The sequence below is a fragment of the Sycon ciliatum genome, chromosome 1 (assembly GCF_964019385.1).
Source record: "Sycon ciliatum chromosome 1, ocSycCili1.1, whole genome shotgun sequence".
Lineage (NCBI taxonomy): Eukaryota > Metazoa > Porifera > Calcarea > Leucosolenida > Sycettidae > Sycon > Sycon ciliatum.
In genome coordinates, this window is record NC_088643.1 from 8,581,785 (window position 1) to 8,608,668 (window position 26,884).

The 26,884-nt window shown below is 48.5% G+C and overlaps 1 protein-coding gene across 3 annotated transcripts in view; it reads right to left on the reverse strand.

The window, feature by feature from the left end:
- Positions 1–771: 771 nt before the first annotated feature.
- LOC135812032 (uncharacterized) overlaps positions 772–26,884 on the reverse strand; it is a 35,617-nt gene continuing 9,504 nt past the window's right edge. For 2 of the 3 annotated variants that reach the window (XM_065325340.1, XM_065325356.1), the window contains exons 2-12: positions 25,355–25,396; positions 10,260–10,298; positions 7,868–7,972; positions 6,959–7,276; positions 6,030–6,125; positions 5,075–5,690; positions 4,117–4,190; positions 3,738–3,778; positions 2,971–3,093; positions 2,322–2,489; positions 772–1,732 (exon numbers count right to left, since the gene is read on the reverse strand). In XM_065325340.1, coding sequence (XP_065181412.1) covers positions 1,210–1,732; positions 2,322–2,489; positions 2,971–3,093; positions 3,738–3,778; positions 4,117–4,190; positions 5,075–5,690; positions 6,030–6,125; positions 6,959–7,276; positions 7,868–7,972; positions 10,260–10,298; positions 25,355–25,396 — 2,145 coding nt within the window. In that variant the 3' untranslated portion in view covers positions 772–1,209. Of the gene's footprint in view, positions 1,733–2,321; positions 2,490–2,970; positions 3,094–3,737; positions 3,779–4,116; positions 4,191–5,074; positions 5,691–6,029; positions 6,126–6,958; positions 7,277–7,867; positions 7,973–10,259; positions 10,299–25,354; positions 25,397–26,247; positions 26,538–26,884 lie in introns of those variants that run through there. The other variant, XM_065325349.1, reaches the window with a different exon arrangement.

The following is a 26,884-nucleotide window of genomic DNA, read 5'->3' on the forward strand; positions in this document are numbered from 1 at the left end:
GCATAGAAGCCAGGCTTCTACGCGCGACACGCGTAGATTTACCACTGACTACCGGTATGGCGGCAGTTTTACTATGCACTGTACATAGCGCATGCACTCTTGACCTACCCGATCCGCGCTTGCATAGAAGCCAGGCTTCTACGCGCGACAGGCTTATATGCATTGACCCGTTCGATTTCCAGGCTTCTATCCGCGATGTGCTTGTATGCAAACCCGGCTTTTATCCGCGACTTAAAGGTAATCATATCATGGTAATCGTTGGCGAGATGACTCGCAGTCTTCTGAGCTATCTTCTCGTATGCCCCCCCCCCCTCCTGCTTCTGATGGGGCAGTTATTCATCAGATTGCAGCCGTCGTGTTGTGATGGTGGTTTGAAGCACCACTGGCACCTGGCCCAGGACCACTGGATCACTGTAACTGAAGTACCGTAAAATCCCGCCAGAGCGCCCCGTCTCTCCCATCCGCCCCTCCCTGACTTCTTGTCAGGGACGTGATTGATTGTATCCTCGTATGACTCTGTCGCAGTCTGTGATGCCGTACTGAACTGCAGACGCGTTGTCGACCCCGTTGGAAATGTACGCAACAGTGCCCACCCTCCTGACCAGGGATCGCACAAACCCTGCGTTTTGTCAGGTCAGTTTTCGTAGGGTGAGTACTTTTTCATGTAGCACTGAATGCGGCAAGTAGGACTCGCCCATCCGCCCCTCCCCACCTGAAGCGTCGAGGAGGTAGGGGCGCTCTGGCGGGATTTTACGGTATAAGGCAATGCTCTGAAGGAGAACATGGAATTTTCTTATGGAGTGTTAGCGGCAAGCTTTCCTCATAAAAACCTATCATCAATTTAGAAAGAGGCAATAAGCAGGCTCATAAAATATTAACAATTGTCTTCATGCAAGCTAGGGAGTTTTAGAATAGATAATTATTATTTTAGGAAGTGAGGTGATTGACAGAGTACTTATTAGTGTTGATTTGAGCAGTGCAAGTCATATCAAACAAAACGGGTCCCGGCTCAGATGACAGACTTGTTGAATATCGGCGTGCACTGATCACCATGACTACACATAATCTGTAGACTCTAGTGAGCACCTAGTCCCGCAGTAGTCATAACCATGGTTACCCAATGCTCCAACGGTATAGAGTTCATGTCATGTCGGTGTGTGTGGCCTGTTCAAAGTAGCACCGCCGTGCGCGCGCCGCCAACGTAACAAACTACATGTATACGGGCTCCGCTGGAAAGTTGCCGTCTTCTTCTCCAACTTGTGATGTTGCTGCTTGTCTCGACGAGGGCTGTTCCACTGTAGACTTGCCTTCATGTGTGCTCTTGCTGCTGCTGCTGCTGCTGCTAATCTCAATGGCATGTTCCTTTGCTGTTTGACTTGATGATAACGAATCCTTCTCCTTCCGTGAATCCGAGGTTTTCTTGACAGCCGTGATTCCTTCTTTGCTTTCCGGTTTAGAGTCAGCCTGTTCTGTCCCATCTGTCCTTTCCGTCTGTTTGTCATCGAGATGATTCTTGTTCGTTGGACTGCGGTGGTCTTTCGGCAAGTTTGCCTCGCTGCGTGGTGCAGGCTGCGGCCTGGTGGAGTTCGACTCGACGTAGTTCTTCGTCTGGTTCCAGAAGTGAACGGGGCTGTTGTGGTAGTCGGGAGATGTGAAGCTAGCCGCCTCGCTTCCGTCCAGCACGGGCGGTATGCCCATTCGCAGTGGTATTGTGCTGCGGTCCAGTGGGTGGCTGTGCATGGACAGAATGAGAAATCAGAACAGAATGTGCCATGAGCAACTGGACATGATTGGGCTGAATCCTTTGTGGGTCATTATCTCCAACTTGGGCATTTGCCCTACTTGCTCTCTTCCCGACCTGGGCACTTCCCCTCTGCTTTGATTGTTATCTCTATACAACTGAGGCAATGCCAGAAACAGCTCACAGTGCACTCACCTGGGCTACAATACAAGCAGTTGTACTGGTAGACCGAAAGATGGCACAGTTTGGTAACTTCTGAGCCACAGTCCATCTTAGCTATCGAGCAGTCTGAGCTTGCCACAATTAGGCACAGTCCGGCAGAGTATTCACCAGTTTGGCATTGCTTTGTTCATGATGATCAGATGTATAAACCCATTGCGCAATGACGTAGTTTGCACCATAAACATAATATCCCACATGGCCACCTGGGAATGGTTGTGTAAGATGGTGAACAGCACACACCTGATCCTAGCGTACGCACCTGCATCTCCTCATACACACTCCTTAAATTATCTGGCAGTGCGCAAATGGGCGTATTAGTCTTACAGTAAGTTCAGTATCCTCATAGACTATCACTTACTAGAGATAGTAAGAGTCAGCGGCTGCACCAGCACCATGCAGTGCATGCTTCTCATGATGCAGGACCAGATCAACTAGCGATGGGCACTGCGTGTCGCTGTTCGGGTTGCACGAGTAGCCGTGGTTGCTCTCAAACACTCGGAAATGGCGCACCAGCGTTGAGCTCGCCCTGAGAATTACAGGAGCCAACAGAACATGATGGTGTTGAGTCAGGTGACTACAAATTGCAGGTGGCAAGGGGCACGTGAGCACTAGTATCTCTGCACGTGAGTACTGGAAAAAAAAAACTAGTATCTCTGCACGTGAGTACTGGGGAAAAAACTAGTATCTCTGCACGTGAGTACTGGGAAAAAAACTAGTATCTCTGCACGTGAGTACTGGAAAAAAATAGTATCTCTGCACGTGAGTACTGGAAAAAAAAAGTATCTCTGCACGTACGTGAGTACTGGAAAAAAAAACTAGTATCACTGCACGTGAGTACTAGTATCTCTGCAAGTGCCCAGCAATATTTTCAGCCATACATGGCTAACTATGGTGAACTTGGAGAATGTCCTACTTAATTCGGTAGGTATTTCCTGATCGTCGTTGGAGAGGCGTATTTCTACAGCTTGGTTTCAGTAGGTTGCAGTGCACAAAAGCGTGTGATTTACCTGACGGCAATGGCGTACGTCCCAGGCTCCACTTCGCGCTCTCTTAGCAAGTAATCCTCGTCTTTGCCGTACTTGATCAGGAGCAGCTCGGCACGGTCGCGGGTCATTCGGCCAAAGAACCAACTGCAGAATAGCAACAGCAGAAACATGGACAGTTATTGGTATAGTTCAAGATGCAGCACACAACCGTGTGCATGAGCTACTTCTGTATTATCATGCCATATAGCAACACAACTATATACACTATTGTCATTTGATGTCGCCCGTGCCCGTCGGAACCAGTGCGGCTAGTCAGATGGATACAGGACCAACTGTTTGGCCACCAACACGTGCTGACTGACGTGGAGGGCATATGTACTTGCCCTATCACACACAAAGTGTGAAAGGCTATAATATACAATCATGGATTACTGCTGGGCCAAATAAAACTGCTTCCGGCGGTTCCGTAACCGGTTCACAAGTGAGTCACCATTCCTAGTCATGACGTGCATGCATGCACTCACAAGTGAGTCACCATTCCTAGTCATGACGTGCATGCATGCACTCACAAGTGAGTCACCATTCCTAGTCATGACGTGCATGCATGCACTCACAAGTGAGTCACCATTCCTAGTCATGACGTGCATGCATGCACTCACAAGTGAGTCACCATTCCTAGTCATGACGTGCATGCATGCACTCACAAGTGAGTCACCATTCCTAGTCATGACGTGCATGCATGCACTTGACGATTCTAGTAAGCGCTTATGGTAAGCTGTAGCACTTACTCGAATGCGCGGTATTTTGCACTCTCGTCAAACGATCGCTTCTGCAAAGTCACCAACACACAGACAGAGAAACACCATGTTGCTACTACCGTTATACGCAATGTCCCGACAGCAGAGTAGTCGAGACATTCCATGGCAGCATTGCTGAATCCGGCAAGCACACTGTGCTGATGAATAGCTCATTTAAGTTACGAGAGAGAGAGAGAGAGAGAGAGAGAGAGGGGGGGGGGGGAGAGAAAGGGGGGGGGGGAGAGAAGGGGGGGGGGATCTCTGAGCTTTGGCCAAGCAAGCACATGCACATGGAGCTAATAACTGTGTTGCTGTTATCCCGGTATGCTGTTATCCCGGTATGCTTAGTGAGTGCAATGCGGCCACATACCTTTCTTCGGCTCTGCATGGATGCCTGCGGTGAGAATGAATCGCTGAATTGTCCCGGATTAGAACTGGCACGCGCTGCAAGCAATACAAGACAGTAGAGCAGAAGCCGGTGCAGAGATGACTCTTACAATTGTTGTTTTCTTGCAGGGGCGTTTGGAATTGCTCTTTATGATCATTGCGTTCTGGTGCATATCAGATACTGATGGTTGGGTATCATGGATAGGTCCCTATTTACAAGGCAGGAAAAGTGAGACACTTCCTGATAAACTGCATACCGCTGATGTTATGTCGATATAATTTGACTGTAGGTTTTAAGATGGTGCCATTGAGTATTATTGCTGACATGGTCTACTCTCGATTGTAGGTAATCGGCCGAAGGCTATGATGTAAACTGAGAGCCTGCAGGGAGATTCCTATACCAGTGTTTTAAGTGATTGGGACATCTATCACTCTATAGCTGCCAAGGGATCATTTAACACACCTCACTGGGCAGATATGATTTTCAAGTGGACTAAATGGCAGCAAGGTCATCCGGCCATTCAAACTGACTATTTGTATGAGGCAGCCTACAGTACAACATCACATGCACAAGTACATGCCTATGTTCTGGACCGGAGGCAGAACTTAGAAGTTTCCCATGCAGATCCACTGTAGAAGGAACATGTCCGCCGGAATGAATTCATATTGTGGCAGTGCTCGATCATGTCCAGTGTTGCCGGACCAAGTGCACACTGTGTCAACATTATTTCTTTGTGTTTCTTGAACTACGGGTTAAAGTGAACCCGCCTAAGCCACTCGTTCGAGAGATCTTCCAAATTTGACCTCCGCATACAGGTGGTCGCCTTATCCAGGGTCATTTGACTGGAAGTAGCACCCTTGGTCCTAGTTGTAGTGATCCCCAAGGGCAAGCGCCTTAGAGTGGTCGCCTTGACAGGTTTTTACTGTATGCATCCTCTTACTGAGTGGCTTTCGCCGGCAAGGCGAGCGTGTCTCCACCACGTCGTGCTCTTCGTGATCAGTGCAGCTGGTGTGCTGGTCTTGCCGCTGCTGTTGTTGCTGCTGCTGCTGTTGCTCCCAGCAGCACTGGCAGTGTGCAGCCTGGTGGCCAGAATGATACTGCTGTTGCTGTTGTTGCTGCTGCTGCTGTGAGGCCACACTCACCGAATGCCGCTGCTGGCGCGAGATCTCGCTGAGCGTCTCCTTGGACACCATGGAAACGCTGCCGTTGCCGCTCCAGCTGGCCATGCGGCGCAGCCCGGCACGCTCTCCGGTCGGCACGGCAACGGGGTGATGCGCGAACACCGGCTGTCCGTTGGCGCGCTGCCCGGCTATGTGACAGGTGGTGTGCATCGGCGGTGACATGATCTGAAACACATCGTCCTCCGGTGGCACCGGCAGCGGGCGGTTCATCTTCCCCGTCGGATTGAAAAGACGCGTCAGCTTTGCTTTGGCCTTGGCCGCCCTGGATTGCGGTGACGTGTTGGCGTGGTTCGGCGACGTGTCATTCTTCTTCACTAGATAGTAGCCGGCGGGTAGAGAAATGGAACGCGTGGCGTCGCTATGTTCGCGGAAATGCTGCAAAGCGTGACAGCAACAGAACACACAGCAAACAACCACTTGAAACAGTAGTTTGTCGTATTCAAGTTAACAAGGTCTTTTCCCGCGAGGCGCTCTTTGAGAAATTCCACTCATAATGCAACTGGGTTTATAGCTTGCAGCACTGCCTGCTAGCTTCCTGTGGTGTCAGCATTGCTCATGAATACACACACACACATACTTCGCAATGTGCATTAAAGTTCCAAACAAACGTGCAGTTCATCCGAGCACCGGGTGCTAATGCGTGGCAACGATGATGTTCTTGTGTGTAAGGAATGGGGTGGGTGGTGACGTTCACACACTAGGCGGCCATCTTACAAGTGCTGTTCCGCATTGCATGGGGCTCTCGTTGCGGCAGTCGGACGGCAATCCCGCAGAGCGCGTCATCGACAGGCGTCGTCGAGGTGTATCGTTCTGCGCAGCACAAACAGATTATTTCAAAATAAGTTAGTCTCCATGTAGAGCTCTACGCATTCAGCATCCAAGTACACAAGAACATATTAACATGTGTAGTATAGCGTCTGTATACCGAAAACCACAGCGCACCAAGCTTTGTGCTACCAATGCTTCAATGCCCCTGGGCAACCAGCAAACAACTAAATTATAATCATTATACCAGAGCTAGAGGGCTTCTCTTTAGTTTCTGTGCTTCGACTGTACTATCAGGAAGTGAAGCGGACTGTCCTGCGGCAACTATTGGGGCGTACTGCAAATCACCATCCTAGACCACGCACGATTTGCTACATGGACTGTGGTTATAGTTGACTGTGATGAATAAGACAAACGATGACTTGCATAATCTGTCCAAACATTGCTCAGAGCATCGCCAATTGGTGAATCCTGGTTCATGGGGATTTTGTACATGAATTTGGAACAACACAGTCTGGTCTATACTTCTGAAGTAAGATTGGGAGCATGTTCATTTTTTTACAAACTTTACATAGTCCAAACACCTTGTGATAATTCAGATGAATACAGGAATGTCATGGTGGTAGGGCTGACCACACAGGTTAATAGTTCAACACAGCTTAAAACTGGATTTCAATATAATATTTGAGATTCACACAATACCCGTCGGGGTTTTCATGCTATGAACACAGCTCCACTGGGATGCAGAGAACAACATAAAACAGGACAAAGAGGCTGTAGGGACGACATGCCGATGTAGTGAGAGCAACTCAACCGACGAGACGTCTCGCGGGGGAGGGGCGGGGGGGGGGGGGTTGTACTGTTCTAGTCAAGCTTACCCGGCTGACTTCCACGAACGTGTGTGCCGGTCTCAGCGGGGGCACTGGTGCGTCTCTCTGCGCTGCCATTGCCGCCTCTCGTTGTTCACTGCTGATCGTGCGGTGGTGTCGACGTCGGTTGCTTGGCCAGAACCAGGAGATGGCACGGCGCGAGGGCGGCGGTGTCAGCGCTTGACGCAGGCAGTGGAACTGCGCCGCCTCCGACTCGAACAGGGTGGGCAGCGAGAGTGCAGACGGCCGGGTGGGGAAAGCGTGACGCCGGCCCCTCGCGGAGTGCGTCTGATTGCTGCTGTACGGGTTGAGACTTGGCTCGTCCGCCTGGGAGTAAGGAGCAGAAGGACCACCATTCTCATCCGCCTCCATTGTAGCAGAAACATATCAACAAGATACTAATCCTGAGGAAGGTAATCTTTATCTCAAAATCTCAAAATCTTTATCTCAAAGATTCTAAGGCACTAAAGCCAATGCAAGCCCAACGCCATTGCAACTGCTTTGCGTGTGAAACGTGGCGAGATAGTGACAACTTCATTCTGCCGACCATGTTTTCTAGATCTTCTGCTGCATCTGCAGGTGATGTGTGTTTGGAATGTTCATGCTGTTGGCATGATATGCAACCGGCACTCTTCAAGCCGGTGTCTGTAGCTGTCTCCACTGTGCGTACACCCCGGAGCAAAGCTACCTGGTGTCCACACCAGATTACCAACCCGCAGTTGGACATACACTGTAGCACGTTTCTCTACACGCGCAGTTGAAAACTGGTCGTCGTCATTAGAACGCTCCAACATGGGGCTTCACCGCATATGGACACTGTTTTCGAACAATCCGGCACACGTGCACACATCATGGGTGTGGCTTGTTAACAGTCTCCCAAGGTCACAGTCATCCGTCATTGCATTCGTAGAGCCTTACCGGTGCTGGCTGGAAGCAAGAGCTGGGTACGAGGCCCTGCCGGTCCTGGTAGTTCACACGCCACAGGAGAGGATCGTCCTGGCACACCACCAGTACGATAGCACCCTGTGAAGATCACAATTTCCGCAAACACACACACACACATGTACACATGGATGAATTAAACAGTGAATGTAAGCACTACAACCTGAAGAATGAAGTTTCCCTCTCTGGCAATTGAGGATATAGGAGCAAGGTGATAACTTCCTGATTTCGTAGGTCTCCCACTGACAATAAGCGTATACGCAACTTGAGTGGAGTTATAAAACTGTCTGCCTACTGGGCAGAAATCTGGGAAGTGGTCAATCAGTTCTAAAAGTAATTGCACCATCCAGTTCCATTGAACCTGACTGAGTTGCTCAACCACACCGTTTCACTATGGGACTGCTCCTTCTGCCCTCATTAGTTCGGTGCTAGTGTCTCACGGTTTCCTGCCCAGCATTAGCCCACGGGCCATGCCTAATGCCAACTGCTGGTCGGCGGTCCCCATGGCTCAAGGCCTCCTGTAGCTGTGGGTATGCTGGCTGCGGATTACACTGGGTCTGAGCAGGCCACTGTCACATGCTGGGACCACCGCAGGAGGAATTAAGGATACTATCACTGTCTAATAGCACTGTACTCCTAGTCCTACCGCACTGTATTGGTGTGCTGTAAATCAGGGAAGGTGCAGCTGACACACCTCTGTGACTCTAGAGAGCTACCTGCTGCACTGAGTCTGAGGACAGCACTGATGGATGCATTGCTCTGGTCTGAACTCACTCACTCTCACTCTCACTCCCAGCTGCAGTCAGCTCAAAGATCCTTGGCACAGCTCTCCGGTTGTGAGTAAGTCATCAAGGATTAGTTTGCCCTGAGGAAACGTCAGGGAGGAGGACTAGGAGTGTGCACTCCAAACTCAAGATGATTTGGCCATGTGATGACTGGACAATGCCCAGTGCAGACTAGAGCTACTATAATTTCACTTCATCTCCAGAATGAAGATCAAATCAACGTTTACTCTGAGCTCTATCCAGTTGACAAGCCCAATTGGCCAACTAGACAGCCCAGCTTGCCTTGATAAATGATTAGGCAGTCCAAATCACAAGGAGAAAGACACAACAGGGCTGACCGTTTTGTTCCCTGTCTCCCAACCTACAGCTACACCATAATAATGACCATGCAGGTCAATATCAGAGGATTTTAAAAGAGTACCAGCTTAGCTATCATAGCCAACACCTAGTCCTCCTAGCAACATGGCCTTCATGCCAGCAAACACACACTGGAATTTACCGCACTCAGGAGAGTTCAAAGGAGCCATGCGCTGTATGAATAGAGGTAGTTACTCCCTGAGTCACAGTTGGCTTTAGCACAAACTGAACAAACACTCGCACAGCTTGCACTTTTCAGAGAAACAATAGGGGCCCGCATTGTTCCAAGATACTTAGCTGCTTGTCAGGCTTTCACAACATCTGCACGTTCAGACCCTTACGCCTAGCCAGTGTTCTCTGGTCATGAAGTGGAAATCCCTGTCCTGTATGCAAAACAGCATTTTAGGGAGTGATTGCGGCTGTCATTGTAACACCAGCCCACCGTGTCACGCAGCTTATTTGCCACGTCCACAGCAAAGAATGACTACATGCTAGTCTTAGTGTCAGTAGGTAGTAAGGTACCCTGGGTTACAATGGGATGCTGTTGCTCTCTGATAACTGAGATGCTGTAATAGTTTACACGGCGGATACCAATGTATTGCCTATTGCTAGTATTGGTAACATAATTTGACCAGCTATTACAATGCAGTGTGAACGCACACAACACAGCATCAAACTAATACTGTGCTGGCTTTCCCGCATCAGATCAACCACACACTGGGCCTGTCAGTACCGGGATCGCTTGACTGTCCTTTACCAGTATGGCGTACACCTGTATTGCCTCCCGTGTTTCATGGGAGTTCTAATTCCCAGCAGCTATATAAAACGCTATCAGTCCATCTCCTATATGATGACACCGCAAAGCAATTGCAGGGGATTCCATTTTTCAGCTGGCGTATCCAATTTGCTGATAGAGCAATCGACTGCATCACTCAATATCAGATGTAGCTGCAATGCGCTCAGTGACGGTATTAACTTACTGCCTGATCAGGAGACAAAGGAGAACATTGCCATTACATGGCCACACCATAGCCCATAACTAACTTGAGGCTATGGCCGAAGAGTGTCCTCACCTGCAAGGTAAATGCCACGCTAGAGAGGCGTCACCCCCAGGCACGCCGCCTTCCCGTGGCACTATGCAAGTTACTTGACGCAAGCAATCCACTGGTTAAACGAATACCAAACCAAAGCAAGCGACTAGCTAGCTATGCCATTAGGAGACTTACCACTGGGCAGGATAGTTCAAAATTGCTTCTCGCTCGATGCTGTCCACAGCAAGCACAATAATCAGGTAGAAGCAGAGAGAAAAGCAGAAGAAGACGAACAGCAACAAGAGTGGTTAGGGTGTGAGCCACCGTCTGACTAGATCTTGGCCAGGTCTGCACAATTATTTCAACAGGACAGTCACCTGTAAGCGGTGTGCCACAGTACAGTGTGCGGTGTACTGTGTACACCTGTGTGTCCTTAGTGTGAGTGTCAGTCAGCCAGCAATTACCCAACTACTTAGTTGTTGAGTTTTGATGCTGGCATAGATTGGCTGCTGTCAATAGAGCTGGAACTTGACCAGCAGTTCTAGACCAGGCACTATGGATGATACTGCCGGGATAATGATTTTCTACCCATAATTATCATTATCCAGGGATCTGCCAGATCACTAGATGATGAAACTAGATTCCAGGCAAGGCAGGATTTGTGCTACACGCCCTGTATGGCCAACAGAGGCGGGTGCAGTGAACACAGTGCTTCATGCAACCGCTCCAGGACTTCTGTACTGACTACCCAGTGGGATAAAAAGCACCATTATTCATGATGGCTATCAGTAGAGTCCAGCAGGGCTACTTTGTGGAATGTTGTATCCATCAATCAAATGCTGATAGTTCCTTCCACTTGCACAGAGTCCCGTGCATGGATGCATCAGTTGAAATCACCTTTCCGCCCCAAAGCACTGCAAACAGCACTGCCCAGCAGCTGATTCTTCGACGAATTCATTTCCTCTACAAACATTTGGTTCAGGTCTAACATGCCGGCCTTATCTATTTTGCAATCTACGTTCCCTGTCAGTCCCTGGAAGAGCGATCCACTGAATCCAGCATAGTAGTTATAACCACTGCTGCTGCCTGACTACGCGTCGCTGTTTCGTAACACACCATCCATTGGTGACCCATGATCCAGTGCCCAGTGGTACTGTACTACTGAGCTGAGCTCCGACATAACACTGTACTAGTACTAGTATTCGGAACAAATGATTCACGACGTATCGACACTCGAGACCGTGGCAGAGATTGAGCAACAGCTACCGTAGTGTAGTAACGCTTGTTCCTGTTTCCTCGATGCTATCCAGGTGTCTGACAGCCTGTAGCTACCACAGTACCACTACCAGCAACAACCATCGCCTAACTCAACTGCACCCAGGAGCGTCGCATAGGGTTAGTTTGGATGACCCGGGACGTACTTTCGAACGTGTTTTTCTGGTCAGAAATCGCCTCCATCAGAATTCAGCTGCAACCACCTTACCCGGCGCCAAACTTCTGGCATGGTCACTCCACCGCACAAAACACTCCCTCTGCTGTCGACGTCGACCATTGGATCCGGATGGGCATGACATTCACCCTCCAGTTGCAATTCAGATGTTCATAAAACAAATTCCCCGCCAAGCTTTGCACTTACCCTCCAATGAAGAATTGTTTGTTCGCAAGCCAATCACGGACGGGCAAGCTCCACTGGAACACCACAGGCAGCGGGAAATGCTTCCTCCAGCTCGAGACGGTCGTCCGAAACCGTCCGTCCTTCCTACACAACCACTGATCCTCGAATCTCAAGACGCACACCGTTCATTTCAAGCTAAGTGCACCTCGACTCAGACTGCACACTGCAGGAAGGGACTACAAGCGGAGGATGAGCAAAGACTGAGAGAACAACGCACATTCCAGGCACAGTCGAGTCCAGTATACTACAGTGAAGTGATGCAACTGTGTCCCGATACTGGTTGAGTGCTGTCTATCCACTCCGTCCACTTACTTTTCCGCTCTCTTGTCTGCATTGCCCGCCGTTCGCTCAAGGCCACTTGCAGACACGCGCTCCATCATTCTTGCAAACGAGTATGAAGTAGTCCCCACTTAGGATGGGCTCGGAGCACGAGTCACTGTCTTCAGAGGAGAAGATCTGTGCGTGTCGCGGAGTCAAGCTGGAGATAGTCCACCGCGTACCGGTCATGGTATGCAAGGTCGTGTATGGTGCATTGGTGGTCTGGACCTGGACAAAGGAGGTGCTGTGCTTGGATGGTCTATGCCACTATGGAGTCTACACCGGTACCCACCATGCCCACTGAACCAGGATTGGCAGGAAAGGACGTTTATTAGTTAGGTCCATCAAGGCCAGACACTGAGCATGAGACAGTCCATGATCTACTGCCAGTAGACCCTACTACTACTGCCAGTGTACTGGGCTTTGCTTGATCCAGTACACACTGCAGATCTACTGTACATCAAAGTGCGGATCATTTATTCGATCATCAGGTGACATCACGATTACCCGCCTCCTGTCCCTGACCTTGATCTTGTACTTCTACTGACTGTTCCACACTACGTCTACAGTTCCATCCATCCATGATCCAGCCCAGGTGTCTGAAGGCAAGTGAAGGACTTAGGTTAGTCAGAGAGCCGCTGTAAAGCAGTAGCTAAGTGCTTGGTGTCGATATTGGACTCTTGCCGCATACCGCTGGCCAATGTGACCTTGCATGAGCTAAGTGCGTAGGTGTGGACTCTTCTCCTGATACTTTCACAGAGCAAACGCACACACACACGCACACACACACATGATGCGCACGCACACTGCCACACACTTCACTCACCACTGAGTCACCAGCGCAGTATCCAAGACTGGACGATGTGGTGGAGTTGATAGATCCACGGTAGATCTTACAATCTACATGTATGACCTAGACGATTCCAGGCACACCACCATCTGATTCATCTACACGTGGGGGAATATATCCATGATACTGATAGCCACACACAGTACAGACCTGCATGCCATCAAGAGGCGGCAGCGGCCGGTTCCGGACTGACGGGAGGGAGTTGAGCATGTTGAGGTGGAATGCAGACTACCGTATACGCGTAGAGGACCTGCTGACAGCACCTGATAATAATTATGATTACTGCTACTTCGTCAGTTATGACTCAATGTACAGGAGATCTACATTGCAACGATTGTTGTCCAAGTACCGGTGGTGGACTCCCGCTGAGTGGCTTTGGAGTTTGTGGAGTCCTCGCCTTACAGAACACGCATGTAGGTGTTGAAGTACGAACTTCAGAAGACGATAGGGACTTTTATCCACGACTCGGACTGGGCAGCATACTTTGAACATAATCAGCGGCTGTGACTTACCCATGCAATAATGGGAACCGGAGACCCATGTAACTATGTTACTTGTTATAAGATTACGGCGTAAGAAGCGAAAGTAGGACTCATTGCACACATCCCGACCTTCGACGTACGAGTCGCATCGTCCGCACATACTCCAGTAGAAATCATCTTGACAGGGCTCTAATCAGCTCCAGATATCCATAATATTATTACCAGATCATGCAGGACTCAAGTTAGTTCTCCGGTATCAGCCGGGCATATATCTAAGTCGGCACCCGCAACACCAGTACTGGCAGTAGTCTACGGATACCGGCATAGCCATGATAACAGTTCTCAGACATAACCAGGCTCTGTTCCAAGTCACGCAAATCACCGTCGTTACTGCCTCGTAGATCTACACCCCAATAAATTGACCGGCGGCGCGGATGCAATGTAATGTACATGACATAGTTTCATGTGCTGGCTACTGCCTCCAGGGCAGTGTCGCCTTAGCCGTAAGCTGTCTTGTAGACACCACGCGTGTCGACCAATCCCACCAGATGACGGATGACGGCGCAATGTAGCAGTATCCGGGATGTGAGTGTTACCCTAATCACTCGGTCCACACCCAACCTTGCTGGAACGGAAGGCCAAGCAGAAAGTAGCGTGTCTCCTGGGCCACAGTTACGCTAAAATACTGCCTCAGCTGTTCAGTGACGGTAAGTGAAATCCAACAGCCTGAATACAACAAACCAGTGTTCGTACAGCTAGGCCGCACAGCCACCAGGGGCAGATATGGATGAGGTCGGATTCCACTTGCCATCATTGTTGCTACCCCGTAGCAATGAAGATTTCAATGCACAGTCTACCCTGTTTTATCACTATCACAGTATAAGTTCACAGATGTAGACAATCGTGTCCTTCAGTCTGACCTCGCGTGTGTGGGTACATCCTCACTCGCAGGTTGGCCAGTCATCCAAGGGCAAGGTAGCTGAGCAGAGAACTCACAAAAACGAGATTTGGTGACAGGTGTTTGCTGTTGTTGATACTGGCCGAGCAAGTGATGTCACAGGGATATCTACTACTCCAAGCAATCAATTCAATCAATTCACTGATCGTCGCAACACAACTCGAGCACGGAGGTGAAGCAAAAGAACGGAAACTCCGGTGGGGTTTGCACCTGCACACGCATGCGAAACCGGGAGGTGGAACTGGAACTTGTGGAAGGGATTCTTACAAAACCTCTTCTGATAAAATTATTATCAGACCGAACAACCGAGGCCGAGCGCTGGTCTGCTGCAGGGGGGGGGGGGGGGGGCAGTGCTATATCCATTCTGCAATGTGCATGGTTGTTTCTCCTGTCCGCGCGCAACGCTCCGCGGCTGTATTATCCTGTTCCATTCCGTATACCCGGTAATAGCGAAGTTCGGACATCGGCGTTACAATCGGCGTACTCCTGGCATCTTTAAAACCCTTCTCAGTGGAGAAAGTGAAGGACCACTGGGGAACAGAACTCGATGAGTAGTGTGGTTCTGTGAGTAATTTTGTTGACTTGTTCATCCGGAAACCATGGTACTGCTTTGAAGCAAAATTTCTTACCCCCCCCCCCCTCTTGTTTGAATTTGCACGCAAGTCGCAGTTTGTTTGTAAACAATACATAACTATTTGAGTTGAAACTGTCTTTCAAAACAGAGACTCGAAACTGGGTCATTCCCCATGGGCGAGCCAAGTACTATAATTATGAAAACCCTGCCTTTGATCTCGCAGTGGTTGAGATGTGGGGCTCGGATTTAAACAGTACTTTGACCGTCATGTCGGTGCAGACATTTCTGGCCGCCAGAGGGAGATGGAGGCTCGTTATACTGACGTTTCATTATGGTGGAGATGCAAGCATCAGGGTCTGTTGAAGACTTGTCTGAAGAAAAGAAGATGTCTGGTAAATAGGCAGTACCAATGTCAGTATGTGGATCATTCCGCTTCTTGACCATTCTGGGTACTTTCCTTCCTTACAGTACAATCATCATGTTCACTTCTCAGTTTCTCGCTCTGATTGCATGGGACGTGTGTAACAGATCCATGAGGCCAGTCACTTTTGCGAAATCCAAAGTCTCATCCAGCAACTTCATATTTTTAAATGGTATTGGTGCTGGTGCTGGTCGTGTTTTGTTTGCTCATATTTTACTTCACCAAATGCATGGCATGTGTTTCTGCCTTCTCATCTAACCATACGACTAGACTCTCAATAAACGATGGTGCTGATGGTGGTGCTGATGATGATGGTGGTGCTGCTGCTGGTGGTGATGCTGGTGGTGATGCTGGTGGTGATGCTGGTGGTGCTGCTGCTGGTGGTGATGCTGGTGGTGATGCTGGTGGCGATGCTGATGCTGGTGCTGGTGGTGCTGGTGGTGGTGCTGGTGGTGCTGGTGGTGGTGCTGGTGGTGGTGGTGCTGGTGGTGCTGGTGGTGGTGCTGGTGGTGGTGCTGATGCTGGTGCTGGTGGTGCTGGTGGTGGTGGTGGTGGTGCTGGTGGTGGTGCTGGTGGTGGTGGTGCTGGTGCTGGTGGTGGCGATGCTGGTGGTGGTGCTGATGGTGGTGCTGATGGTGCTGGTGGTGCTGCTGCTGGTGGTGGTGGTGGTGATGCTGGTGGCGGTGCTGGTGGTGGTGCTGGTGGTGGTGCTGATGCTGGTGCTGGTGGTGCTGGTGGTGATGGTGCTGGTGGTGGTGCTGGTGATGGTGATGCTGGTGGTGGTGCTGGTGGTGGTGTTGGTGGTGCTGATGGTGGTGATGCTGGTGGTGGTGGTGCTGGTGGTGGTGGTGGTGGTGGTGCTGGTGGTGCTGATGCTTGTGCTGGCGTTGCTGCTGCTGGTGGTGGTGCTGGTGCTGGTGCTGCTGGTGGTGTTGGTTGGGTGCTGATGCTGATACCAGTGCTGCTGCTGCTAATGCCAATGCTGATCATCGTTGTAGGTAGAAGTTTAAGCGGCACTCTATGTCACAGTTTGTGAGACTTTAGGCCAGACTATCATAACCCACTCAGTACCAGATCATCTAAAAACTCATCAAGGTTAGCCTATTGCACTATGGGTTATTGGCAGCAGAAGTATGCCTTCGGGCGAGAGCATTAATTATAGACGGAATGGTTTCTTGATGCTGGCTGCTCCAAACTTAGGAGCTCACACGGTCTGCCGACTGACTCTTGACTGCCGCTTGGACCATTGGCGAAGCATATCAAACCTTCCACTCAGCATCCTGCAAGAATGCATCACGTAGTGACCAATACAACAGTGTTTGTGGCAATTCACCTTCATCATTGGAGCCGCTTCAGTAGGTAGATGCTATCTGGGGTCCGAGTATCCGACGGTAGTCACTGAGTCAGTGAAATGTCAGTCACTGAGTCAGTTGGCAGGACGCACGATCTCCAACGTCAGGAGCAACCAGAATCTTCAAATATTGCAGCCGAAGTCGCTACATCTAATCTAAAAAATTTAAATTCATGCTGTCTGATGAGTATTTCACGCGAAACTTCGGGTAACAGCGGAAAAAGAGATTTGTTTGCTTCATTGCTGTGTGATCATTGTAATATAAAATTCAGATAGTTTTCTAAAGGAAAAAGTTGGAGGCATATCCGATTTGGAAAGAAGTGTCAGCACCGACGCAATCCACACAGTCAAGTGCATGTAAAGCCAATTTAGTAACTGAGCGTTTTCATTCCCTTCTCATCATGGTACAGGGAATAATGGAAAAAAATGTCCAAATACAGCCACTAGGCCTTGACGGATTATGCTAGCTCAATTTTTCGCATAATTCCTACTTTAATCGAATAATCGCATTGAGGCAAGTAAGTTGCATACGAATCGCATAAATTGGAATAATCCGCCTGTTCGCATCAAATTCCATGCAGTTGTACATGTTCTACAAGTACAAGTACAAGTAGAATAGTAGATGACCCAGGAAATCGTAGGTTGTTGTTGTTGTTGTTTGGCTTTATTTAAAGTGGAGTTCCAAAACAGGCCTAAACCTAATGACAATGGTCCCACTGATAATAAGAGAAAAGAAAATATAATAATAAGCGGACAAACAGAACCAAGAAGAAGATACAGCTGTAGTTAGATAACTAATATGAGCACGGCAGCAGGGGAAAAAAAGTCACAAGCACGGCAACCGGGAAGAAAGGAGTGAGTGAGTGAGAGAGAGAGAGAGAGAGAGAGAGAGAGAGAGAGAGAGAGAGAGAGAGAGAGAGAGAGAGAGAGAGAGAGAGAGGTAGTGAAGCAGATGAGTTCATCCTAGTTGACGGTACTGCCTAACAGAAAGGCCAGGCTTAGCGATTTGAAAGTGGAGCGCTTTCTTTCGAGGCGTGCTGTGTCTGGGAGCTGGTTCCACAGGATAGCTCCAGCATGGCTAATGCGCTTAGCTGAGGATGCAGTGGGGGAGACAGGAATGATGAGTAACTTGCTGTTCCCTCCTCGTGTTCGGAGAGAGGGACTACGGGTGAAAAAGCTTGCAAACAGAGTACTTGAAGATTTGTTCAGGCAGCGCCAAATGAATACAAGGATGTGCATGTGGGTGTATATGCTGAGGGTATGGGCATTCATGCGTTCAAGTAAGGGAGCCGTGTGAGTGCGAGGGGCTGCCCTGCACACCGAGCGAGCCGCACGTTTGAACAAACTATTTAGGCGCTTATCCTGATAAGACGATAAGAAAGGGGCATAGGCAGCAGATGCATAGTCAAATTCTGATAGTATAAAGGACCTGAAAAACTGAACACGGCAAGAAAAAGGCAAACATGCTGCACTTCGATTTAGTAGCCCAATCTTAGCGGCAACGCGGCGTGCAACATGGCTTGTCATGGTGTTCCAGCTCATGTCTGAGTCGAAATGTAGGCCAAGATACTTGGCCGTTTTCACAACAGGCAGCGTCTGCCCATTACAAATGACATGCAGCTCAAGTGCTTGAGATGGGGATGGGGGAATAGGCAATATCTGTGTCTTTCTTTCATTAAGAATTAAACCACGGCCCTTCAGCCAGGTGGCCAGGTGCTGAACAGCAGCTGAAAGGTGTGCAGAAACAGCTTCCGCAGACTCCCTGCTACATCGTATAGAGATGTCATCAGCAAACTGGATTGCTCCCACATTAAACGGTGATAGTTCTTCTGCTATGCCGCGGGCATAGACAATAAATAGCAGTGGGCCCAGTACCGACCCCTGGGGGACACCTGAGTAACTGGTGTACGGGAGACTTCTAGTCTGGCCAACCTGAACGTACTGTTCTCTATCAGAGAGGTAATCCACCAGCCAACAGAGTGCCGTGTCGCAGATGCCAAGTTCGAACAGATCTTGCACAAGAGTTTGATGTTTCACTTTATCGAATGCCTTTGACATATCAACAAAGGCTACACCTGTGTTGAGTCTGTTCATGCGGGCCTCACAGATACCTTCCACAGCTAGCACTAGTGCGTCGGATGTAGAGTGGTGGGATCTGTAGCCGAATTGAGTTGGCGGGAATAAATTGCTCTGAACTAGATATCGTGTGAGTTGCTCGTGGACTATCCTTTCCAACACTTTGGATGCAATCGATAACAAGGACACTGGTCGATGATTCTTTGGCATGCTCGGATCTCCGCCTTTGAAGAGTGGCGATATCCTAGCACTTTTCATCTGGGCAGGAAATATGCCCTCTCTCAGGGACTTGTTAAAGATCAAAGTCAGGGATGGCGCCAGTACGTCTGCATGTGCGCGGAGAAGGGCTGCAGAAATGTCATCATCACCGCTGGACTTGGCCGGATTTAAACGTTCGAGGAGCTTCCTCACTCTGGCAATAGACACTGGTGCAAAGGCTGTCAGATCAGTGCTTGAGGCGGGCCCGTAGGGAAATGAGAGATGCACTGGGCGGCTGGCGTCCTCTACTATCTCTGCAAAGGTGTTTTGGATGGCATCAACAGAACATTGAGGTGGCTGAGATTGTCGATGTTTACCACTCAATTCTTTGATCGTGTGCCATGTCTGTTTGGTATTGCCAGACGCAGCTCGAAACTTGGATTGGTAGTAGGTCTCTTTCTGTTGCCTATTATAGCTGGTAGCTTCCCGCCTGGCAGCCTTGAAAGCTGAGTGGGAATGTTCTGTTCCATCACTAAGCCACCTCCTATGGAGCCGGTTGCGCTTGGTCAAGAGGTGTAATAACTGGCGGTTCATCCATGGTACTGATTTTTTCTTGCGTCGAGGGCTTGGTGCAAGAGGAGCATGTCTGTCTAACACTTGTAGAAAGCGGCTGGCCCACTCAGTCCACATGACAGTTGGGCTTCCGTCAATTTCACAAAAATCCTGTTGGACCAAATCTGCCTTGAACTGGTCATGATTTATGTTTCGGTAGTGTCGCCGTAGCCCAGAAGTTACAGTACTTCTTACTGGGCTGAGTTGAAATTCACTGAGAACTGCTGCATGGTCACTGAACGCGATGGGGATAACAGTAGCCATATTTAGAGGGTCGAATGTATTGTAAAATTGATCCAGTGTGGTTGGTGCAGAGTTTGCTGAGAACCGAGTCGGCTGGTGAACTCCGGGATATAAACTGTAGCTGGCCACGAGGTCAGATAGATAATGAAGCTGTGGATCTGGAGGTGCTGTTGGATTGGTGTTTATGTTGATGTCGCCACAAATAATCACGTTCTTCCCGGGCATTATAGCTGAATGGAGATGGTCGTCCAGGCAGTCCCAGTATCGAACTGGCTCAGATGGAGGTCGATAAATGGTTCCTATCAAACAAGTTCCAGATTGGCAATGGATTTCTCCCCAGCAGCTCTCAATTGCCGATTCTGTGAGGTCCATTCTTGGCTTGACCAGGAGGGATGCCTTGGAGTACAGGCAGACTCCTCCACCGGCCTGATCTTTTCTGTCTGAGCGCAGTATGTTGAAGCCATCCAAAGCTATCTCTCCATCAGACACGGTGTCGTCTAGCCAGGTCTCGTTGACACAGATGATGTCAGGACTGTGAAGGTCGGCAAGCCATGCCAGCTCTCCAACTTTGTTCCTCAGGCTCCTAATGTTCAGCAGTAAAATTCGAATTGTTGGAGTTTGCGTTTGCATATTCAGTTCATGAGCAGCAGGGTCGTTGCCTAATCTTCTTCCAGTCATTGCACAGATATATTATCCACATCCTGACTTAGAGATGCAAATGCGTTGCCAACAGTGACACTAAACTTCGCAGCTTGCGTCTCGGGCGGCGAGTCACGCTGATAGCCCCGTGATTTCTGGCCTGGAGTCCGGGCCGGTGCTCCACAGGTGTCATCTAGGATATCGCAATCCATGCCGTGTCCGCTCTTACTGTCGTCCGTTCGGCTGCTGCTGCTGTTGGTGGTCGTGGTGCTGCTCTGCGCTGTTTGTTGATCTCCACTGGCATCAGACTGGGTGTACTTATCGAAGTTCCACTCTCTTGTGTACACAGGCCTTGGCCAGAAGCGCTTGTTGCTGAGAAACGATTCGTCCGCTGCACTGGCAACAATACGCGCAGTGGAGGATTTTTCTTTTTGAAATATTTTTACGTCAAACACTTGGACATTGTGGTCAGCCTCAGCTGCTCTTGCTGCGATGAACTCCTTCAGCTGGTCTGCAGTAATTGCATGCATCAGATTTCCGACAAACAGGACTCTCTTCTTCGCTGTGGGTTTGGTGGAGGTGATGAGTCGCCATGTGGCGTCCGAATCCTCACTCATCTCTTCAAATTTCGGCAAGCGATCCACACGTGGCGGGGTCAACTCCGAGCTGGGTCCGGGTGTACCATGTGTACGGGAGTTGGACGGCTTGTTGTTTGAGCTGTCAACGTCGGATCTGACACTGCTAGTCAGGTCCATCTCGGGATCAATGGGTCGTGAACTCTCTACGGGTACGGCGGACTGTGAACGACTTTCTGTGCCTGTACTACGTTTCTTTCGATTTCGGCGCTGCCTCTGGCTGGTTGTTTCTTGCTCTCTCTCTTGGTCTGCAATGGCGGAGGAGTTTGATTTACAAGACGCACACGTAACATTGCCGATGTCCAAATTTTGGCAAAGGCGAGTGTCGGCCAGGTCCTCTCTCAGCTGGGAAAGTTCGGAGCTCAATTCACTAATCCTTCGTTGATATCGTTTCTCCTGGTCCTGAAGTTGGCTTTCAAGACGAGCTAGAGTTCTCAGCACTTCTACAACATTGTGTTCGATGCCAGGCAATGAGCGAAGCTGTGTATGGACCTGTTCGGCGCTCACCAGCTGCTCAGTGTGATCTGGGCTAGCCATCCCACCCAGGCTGTTGGGGCTAGTCCCCAAAAGCTACCTAAAAACTACGGAAAAACGGGAGCCTCAATACACGCAACCTACTACACCCCTTACACACAAGAAGCTTAGGTTACGACTCCCTTGATAACATGTCCAGTCCACTACAATCAGTGACGGTCATAGCTAGGTCGGACGGTCCGTTGACCCCGTTGAACTTTTGCTACTACAGTACAATGCCCTCTACAAAAAAATTCCCCTGCTATTTTGCACAGAACCATCATAATAACATTAGCAGCATATGTGAGCATAATGCAGCATAGTTATGATAACGTTTAGCATAAAAATAGCATAATTCTGCAATTTTTTCAGCAATGCGAAAAGCATAATTATACGAAAATATTATGATAATCTGTCAAGGCCTAACAGCCACTTTAAATAGAGCTAATCATGGTATATTGTCGTTAGGATCTTCTCAAGTTGTACATTGCCCTGTTTTTGGGGCTATGTGAGGTACCGAATTCAAATAAATCAATACAAGACAATAAAGCAAAAGCAAAAGCATAGATCGAAAACCTAAAAAAATGTCAAAATACAGCAACTTATAGAGCTAAAGCAAAAGCAATATAGATCGAAAACCTCATCATCGCGGCTATGCATGTGGAATAAAAATAAAATTCAGCTGAACAGGTCAAAAACAGGTTGAAGGTGACGATGGGTGGCTGGCCCGAAACGTCAATAATATTTCAACATCATTTTAATAAAGAATTTTCATCTAAAGAGTGAATAGCAACTAAATAGAGCGGTTGTCAGTTGACAACTCCCTTTTATTTTGAAAGTGAAGAGATGACTAAAACATAATGAAAACATCAATGAGGAGCAGGAGGAGGCTTCACCCTGTTTTGACCTGTTCAGCTGAATTTTATTTTTTATTCCACGCGTATAGCGTGGGGTTTTCGATCTATGCTTTTGCTTTAGCTCTATAATATATAGTTGCTGTATTTTGATATTTTCCATTATTCCCTGTACTTACCCATGATGAGAAGGGAACGAAAATGTTCAGTTACTAAACTGGCTTTCCTTGACTGTGTGGATTGCGTCGGTGCTGACATTTTTTTCGAAATCAGATAGTTTTTCTTTTTTGATTTTCATTGTAAACGAAATTCAGGTGTTGTGAAAATGAAGTTGATCAAACTTTAAAACACTCAAGTAGGCGGTTTTTAAAAAAACTTATCCCTGTTTGCGCAACCGTGCCTCTATCGGCATCCTTTAAAAACCCTTTCGGTCATGGCCCATTTTCAAGGTGGTAGAACACAAGACACTCGCTGGCTATTTACTTCTCATCTTAAACTATCACAATAATTTTCTGCTCAAAGAGCACAACATGTGCATTTCAGATTCAGCCCAGGCGAATGTTTTGCACAAGACTCCTCCTACTGTCCCTGTAATAGAATGTGGGTACATGTATGTGTGTGCGTTTTATAGCTGTAGGAGTGGGCCACAAAGATCTACCCATGCTCTGCGTGGGGCGTGTTCGGAATTTGCACCCATCGTGAAGTGAGTCACCCCAAAGGTGGTCCAAGTTCCAACGCAAAAACACTACTTTAGATTGCAAAGTACCCGAGATAATGTGACTCCACTCTTGGCGCCTGGGACTGTTCCAATGTGCTGGGTTAAATGCCCACACATCAAGTGAAACTACCCTGAGACGCAGCTTCTGGGCATGTGATATATTTGTTTGCGGATGCGTTCGCCTGGAGGATGCCCAGCCCAGGCCTATGCAGGTACCTACCACAGATGTAGTGGGGTGCGCTAGCCTCCACTCAACTCTAATACCGATTTTGAAAATGCAAATTGTTTCTTTTACCTTCAGGGGTAAGAACAGATGGCTATGATATCCCTTTCAGCTGCTCCATGAAGAATGTAATGTTCTTCAAAGTGGCATTTCAGATACAGGTACCTGAAAGGGGATACCTGCCATATTTGTTTGACAGCCTTTCAACATAGGCGTTCTCAATCAGATCTCTCTCATTAAATCAGCCAATGAAAATGTAAATTTTCCAACTCCAAAGAAGTGCCAAATCAGTGGTGATTAAAGAACAGTGGCGAATGGTAATGGCCAATGTGGACGCTGGTCTGCGGCTTGCATTGATCAGGAAACCACTTTCCAATGTGTGTAGAGCCAATCATTAATATCTAAACTTATCCTGGTTCAGAGCAGCCCACCTGGGGACATTCAGCATGGTGTGGGCTGCGAATGGGATATGCTTTTGTACGTGCATCGTCCCTGGTTGGAGCCCTGGTGGCGGCAGTCAATTGTTCATGTAGACTCTTCCCGTTTCAACTCCCTCAAACTTACGACCATTTTCATCATATTCTGGAATCCCAGGAGATCAGATAGGCCTATCGAGGGGTCGCAAAAAAGCTATTGGCGAGCTTGGAGGTAGCCAATAGCAAATGCTCATGACACATGACATCCGGGTTTGGGGAATGTGACACACCACGGAGGGAAGCAACAGGCTCAGTTTGCCACACGTAACGGTCCTACTATCATCTTCGGCGATTTTTTCTATTCTATATACTTACCATACTCCCGTGCTACAGTTCTCAGCGTGAGTATATGGCACAATGGTGAGATGCTCTGCTACCTTTCGAATCTACTCCTACATCTAACTTGAACTGACATGATGTATCTTTGAGTAGTCTGAAACTCGGATGCCAGTTGAGTCAATAATAAATGTAGAAAGGAAGGACAGTTACTCTTTTAAAACTCGTATTCACCCTTCATTTCACATTCATTTGTCATTGGCAGTCGTTTGACGAGCCAGGAAATGTTGAATAAATACGAACAAAATCCATAATTATGTCCTTTTCCTTTGAGTAGTCCATTTCCCATCAGCATAGAACCTTTTAATCCCGATGTTTCTTACTTCAAAGTACATATTCTCTTTTCAACACCATTTACATCCGATTCATTCGTTGATATCATCATCCTTTGGTCCGTCCATCCAAGGTATAGTAACAACGGGTTCTTCTTTTGACCAGACGGGACCGTGCGACGCTTGAAGACACGTACCAGCACGACCAGTTCACCAGCTCATCAACAACCCTCCACGACAGCAAGTACACGTGTATTTACTCATGCCAAGCTTGTTTCGTTTCATAAAAGATCACGGGAACTCATCAGAGAAGAAGCAGTTGTCGAATGATAAAGTTGAACGAAAGAATGATAGTTTATAACTCTATACACGATTACATGTGTAGTGGCGCAAGGTGTGAAATTTCAACTAGCTGACACATAATGACAACTAACAAAAACGAACTGGTGTAGAATGGAGGTGTTATGAACCCTACCCGACACAACTATCAGAAGTGCCAAGTCAATCACGAGGAGGAAGAATGGGAGAAATGGGTTGCGCTACTCAGTACACATCAACACGAATACCGGTGTGGTGACAACTGCTTCTCCTCTGATGAGATCTCTTCATCTTTTATTCAGGAACGAAACAAGCTTGTCAGGAGCAACTGCTTCCTGGCGTGGAGTGTTGCTGATGAACTGGCGGACTGTTCGTGCTAGTGTCTGCAAGCGTCTTATTGCGTAGTTTGGGACAACAAACCTCGTATTCACCCGGGATTGTTTTAAGCATCTACAATCGACACCGATTTTCGTCAGTGCAACATTAAACCGTATCAAACAACGCACAAAACTTTGGAAGAGCGAGCGTTATCAGCTAGAGTGACTTACCTCTTGCAGAACCACCATCTCTGTCGCCAATTTGTCGTTTCTCTGCACAAGAAACAGCAAGGGGAGAGAGGACACCATGAAGTTGAAAGTCGCTATTACATGGTGCAGGAACATGCCATATGTACTGGAACAGGTAATTTCATTCGCAGCATCAGTTTCCTTTGGAAAAGGATTCGGTTTTGAGAACTGGCAACGTGAAGCAAGTATGGAGAGCTGATCAATCTGAACATAGGAACGTTTTCTTGAAGTACACCATGATTATGCCGATCACCTTCGCGATGTATCAATCTGGTACTGAAGTTAGTTCAGTACCTGTGCACTAAATGCTCATCGCAAGGGACTATCGCTCCGCAAAGGTATGCTACTGATAGTCTCGGGCTGTGAGCCGCATTTACCACAACAAATCGGCGTCCTCCGGCCTGAGCACAGTACCATGGTACGTATTGTACATGTATTTGTCGCTGCTAAACCTTATACAGAAGCGCACATGGTCAAGTGCGAGGAGTGGTACAGAGAGACTCAGAGGGAGAAAGGGAAGCAGAGAGAGAGCGAGTGAAAGTGAGAGTGAGTGGGAGAGAGACAGAGAGAGGGAGAGAGAGAGAGAAAGAGAGAGAGAGACAGACAGACAGAGAGAGACAGAGAGAGAGAGACAGAGACAGAGAGACAGAGAGAGGGAGAGAGAGAGAGAGAGAGAGTGAGTGAGAGAGGTGAGTAAGTGAGTAAGTGAGAGGGGGATAGGGAGAGAGAGAGAGAGGAAGAGAGGGAGGGAGTGAGATAGAGAGAGAGAAGTGATGCGAGATAAGAAATATTAAGGTGGATCTTGGAGTGTGACCGCGTCAGATTTAGTAATAAATAGGGGTGAGTGAAGACGAGGGGTGCTATGATACACGTACAAGGCTGCGGAGCGAACGGATAGCTTTGAGTTGCAACAACCTCCATTTCATTTCTGGTATCCAGGCACGTTTCTGCCAGCTGCACTGCAATTCCTCATTGGGATGTCAATCACAGGACGAGAGGTATTAGAGCGCGGGCCAAGAATAGCAGGCCTATTTTATTGCATACAACAACACTTCTCACAAATCCTCCCTTTTCCATACACCTCCCATCTTCACGTGAATTACAGAAGGAAATCAGATACTGGTATCACGTATTTCAAGTTCAGATGACTAATATACATTGGGTAGTAGGGACTGAACATTTTTCAGGGCCTTTTGATGTACTCAGTGAGCATGTAGTACAAGTAAGTTCTCGCTTTGGTTCAGGAAGGAAGCCATGCACTAAAGTGTCGGATGATGGATGTGACATGGGCTGGGCCTAGCTGGAAGGTGTATGAATACATGTTTAACCCTTACTTTTGGCCTTAGGCCAGGGCACGGCTACCAGTACCCAACGATTGAAGTATTCACATAAGTTAAGCCGCACCGTGTGTGTTGGACATTGTCTGAGCCAATGCCTACAGGAGGTAACAGGTATCACAGAATACGAAATGCTGGCTAGTCGCTTGATCCTCACTTAGGCCAGTGAGGGTTC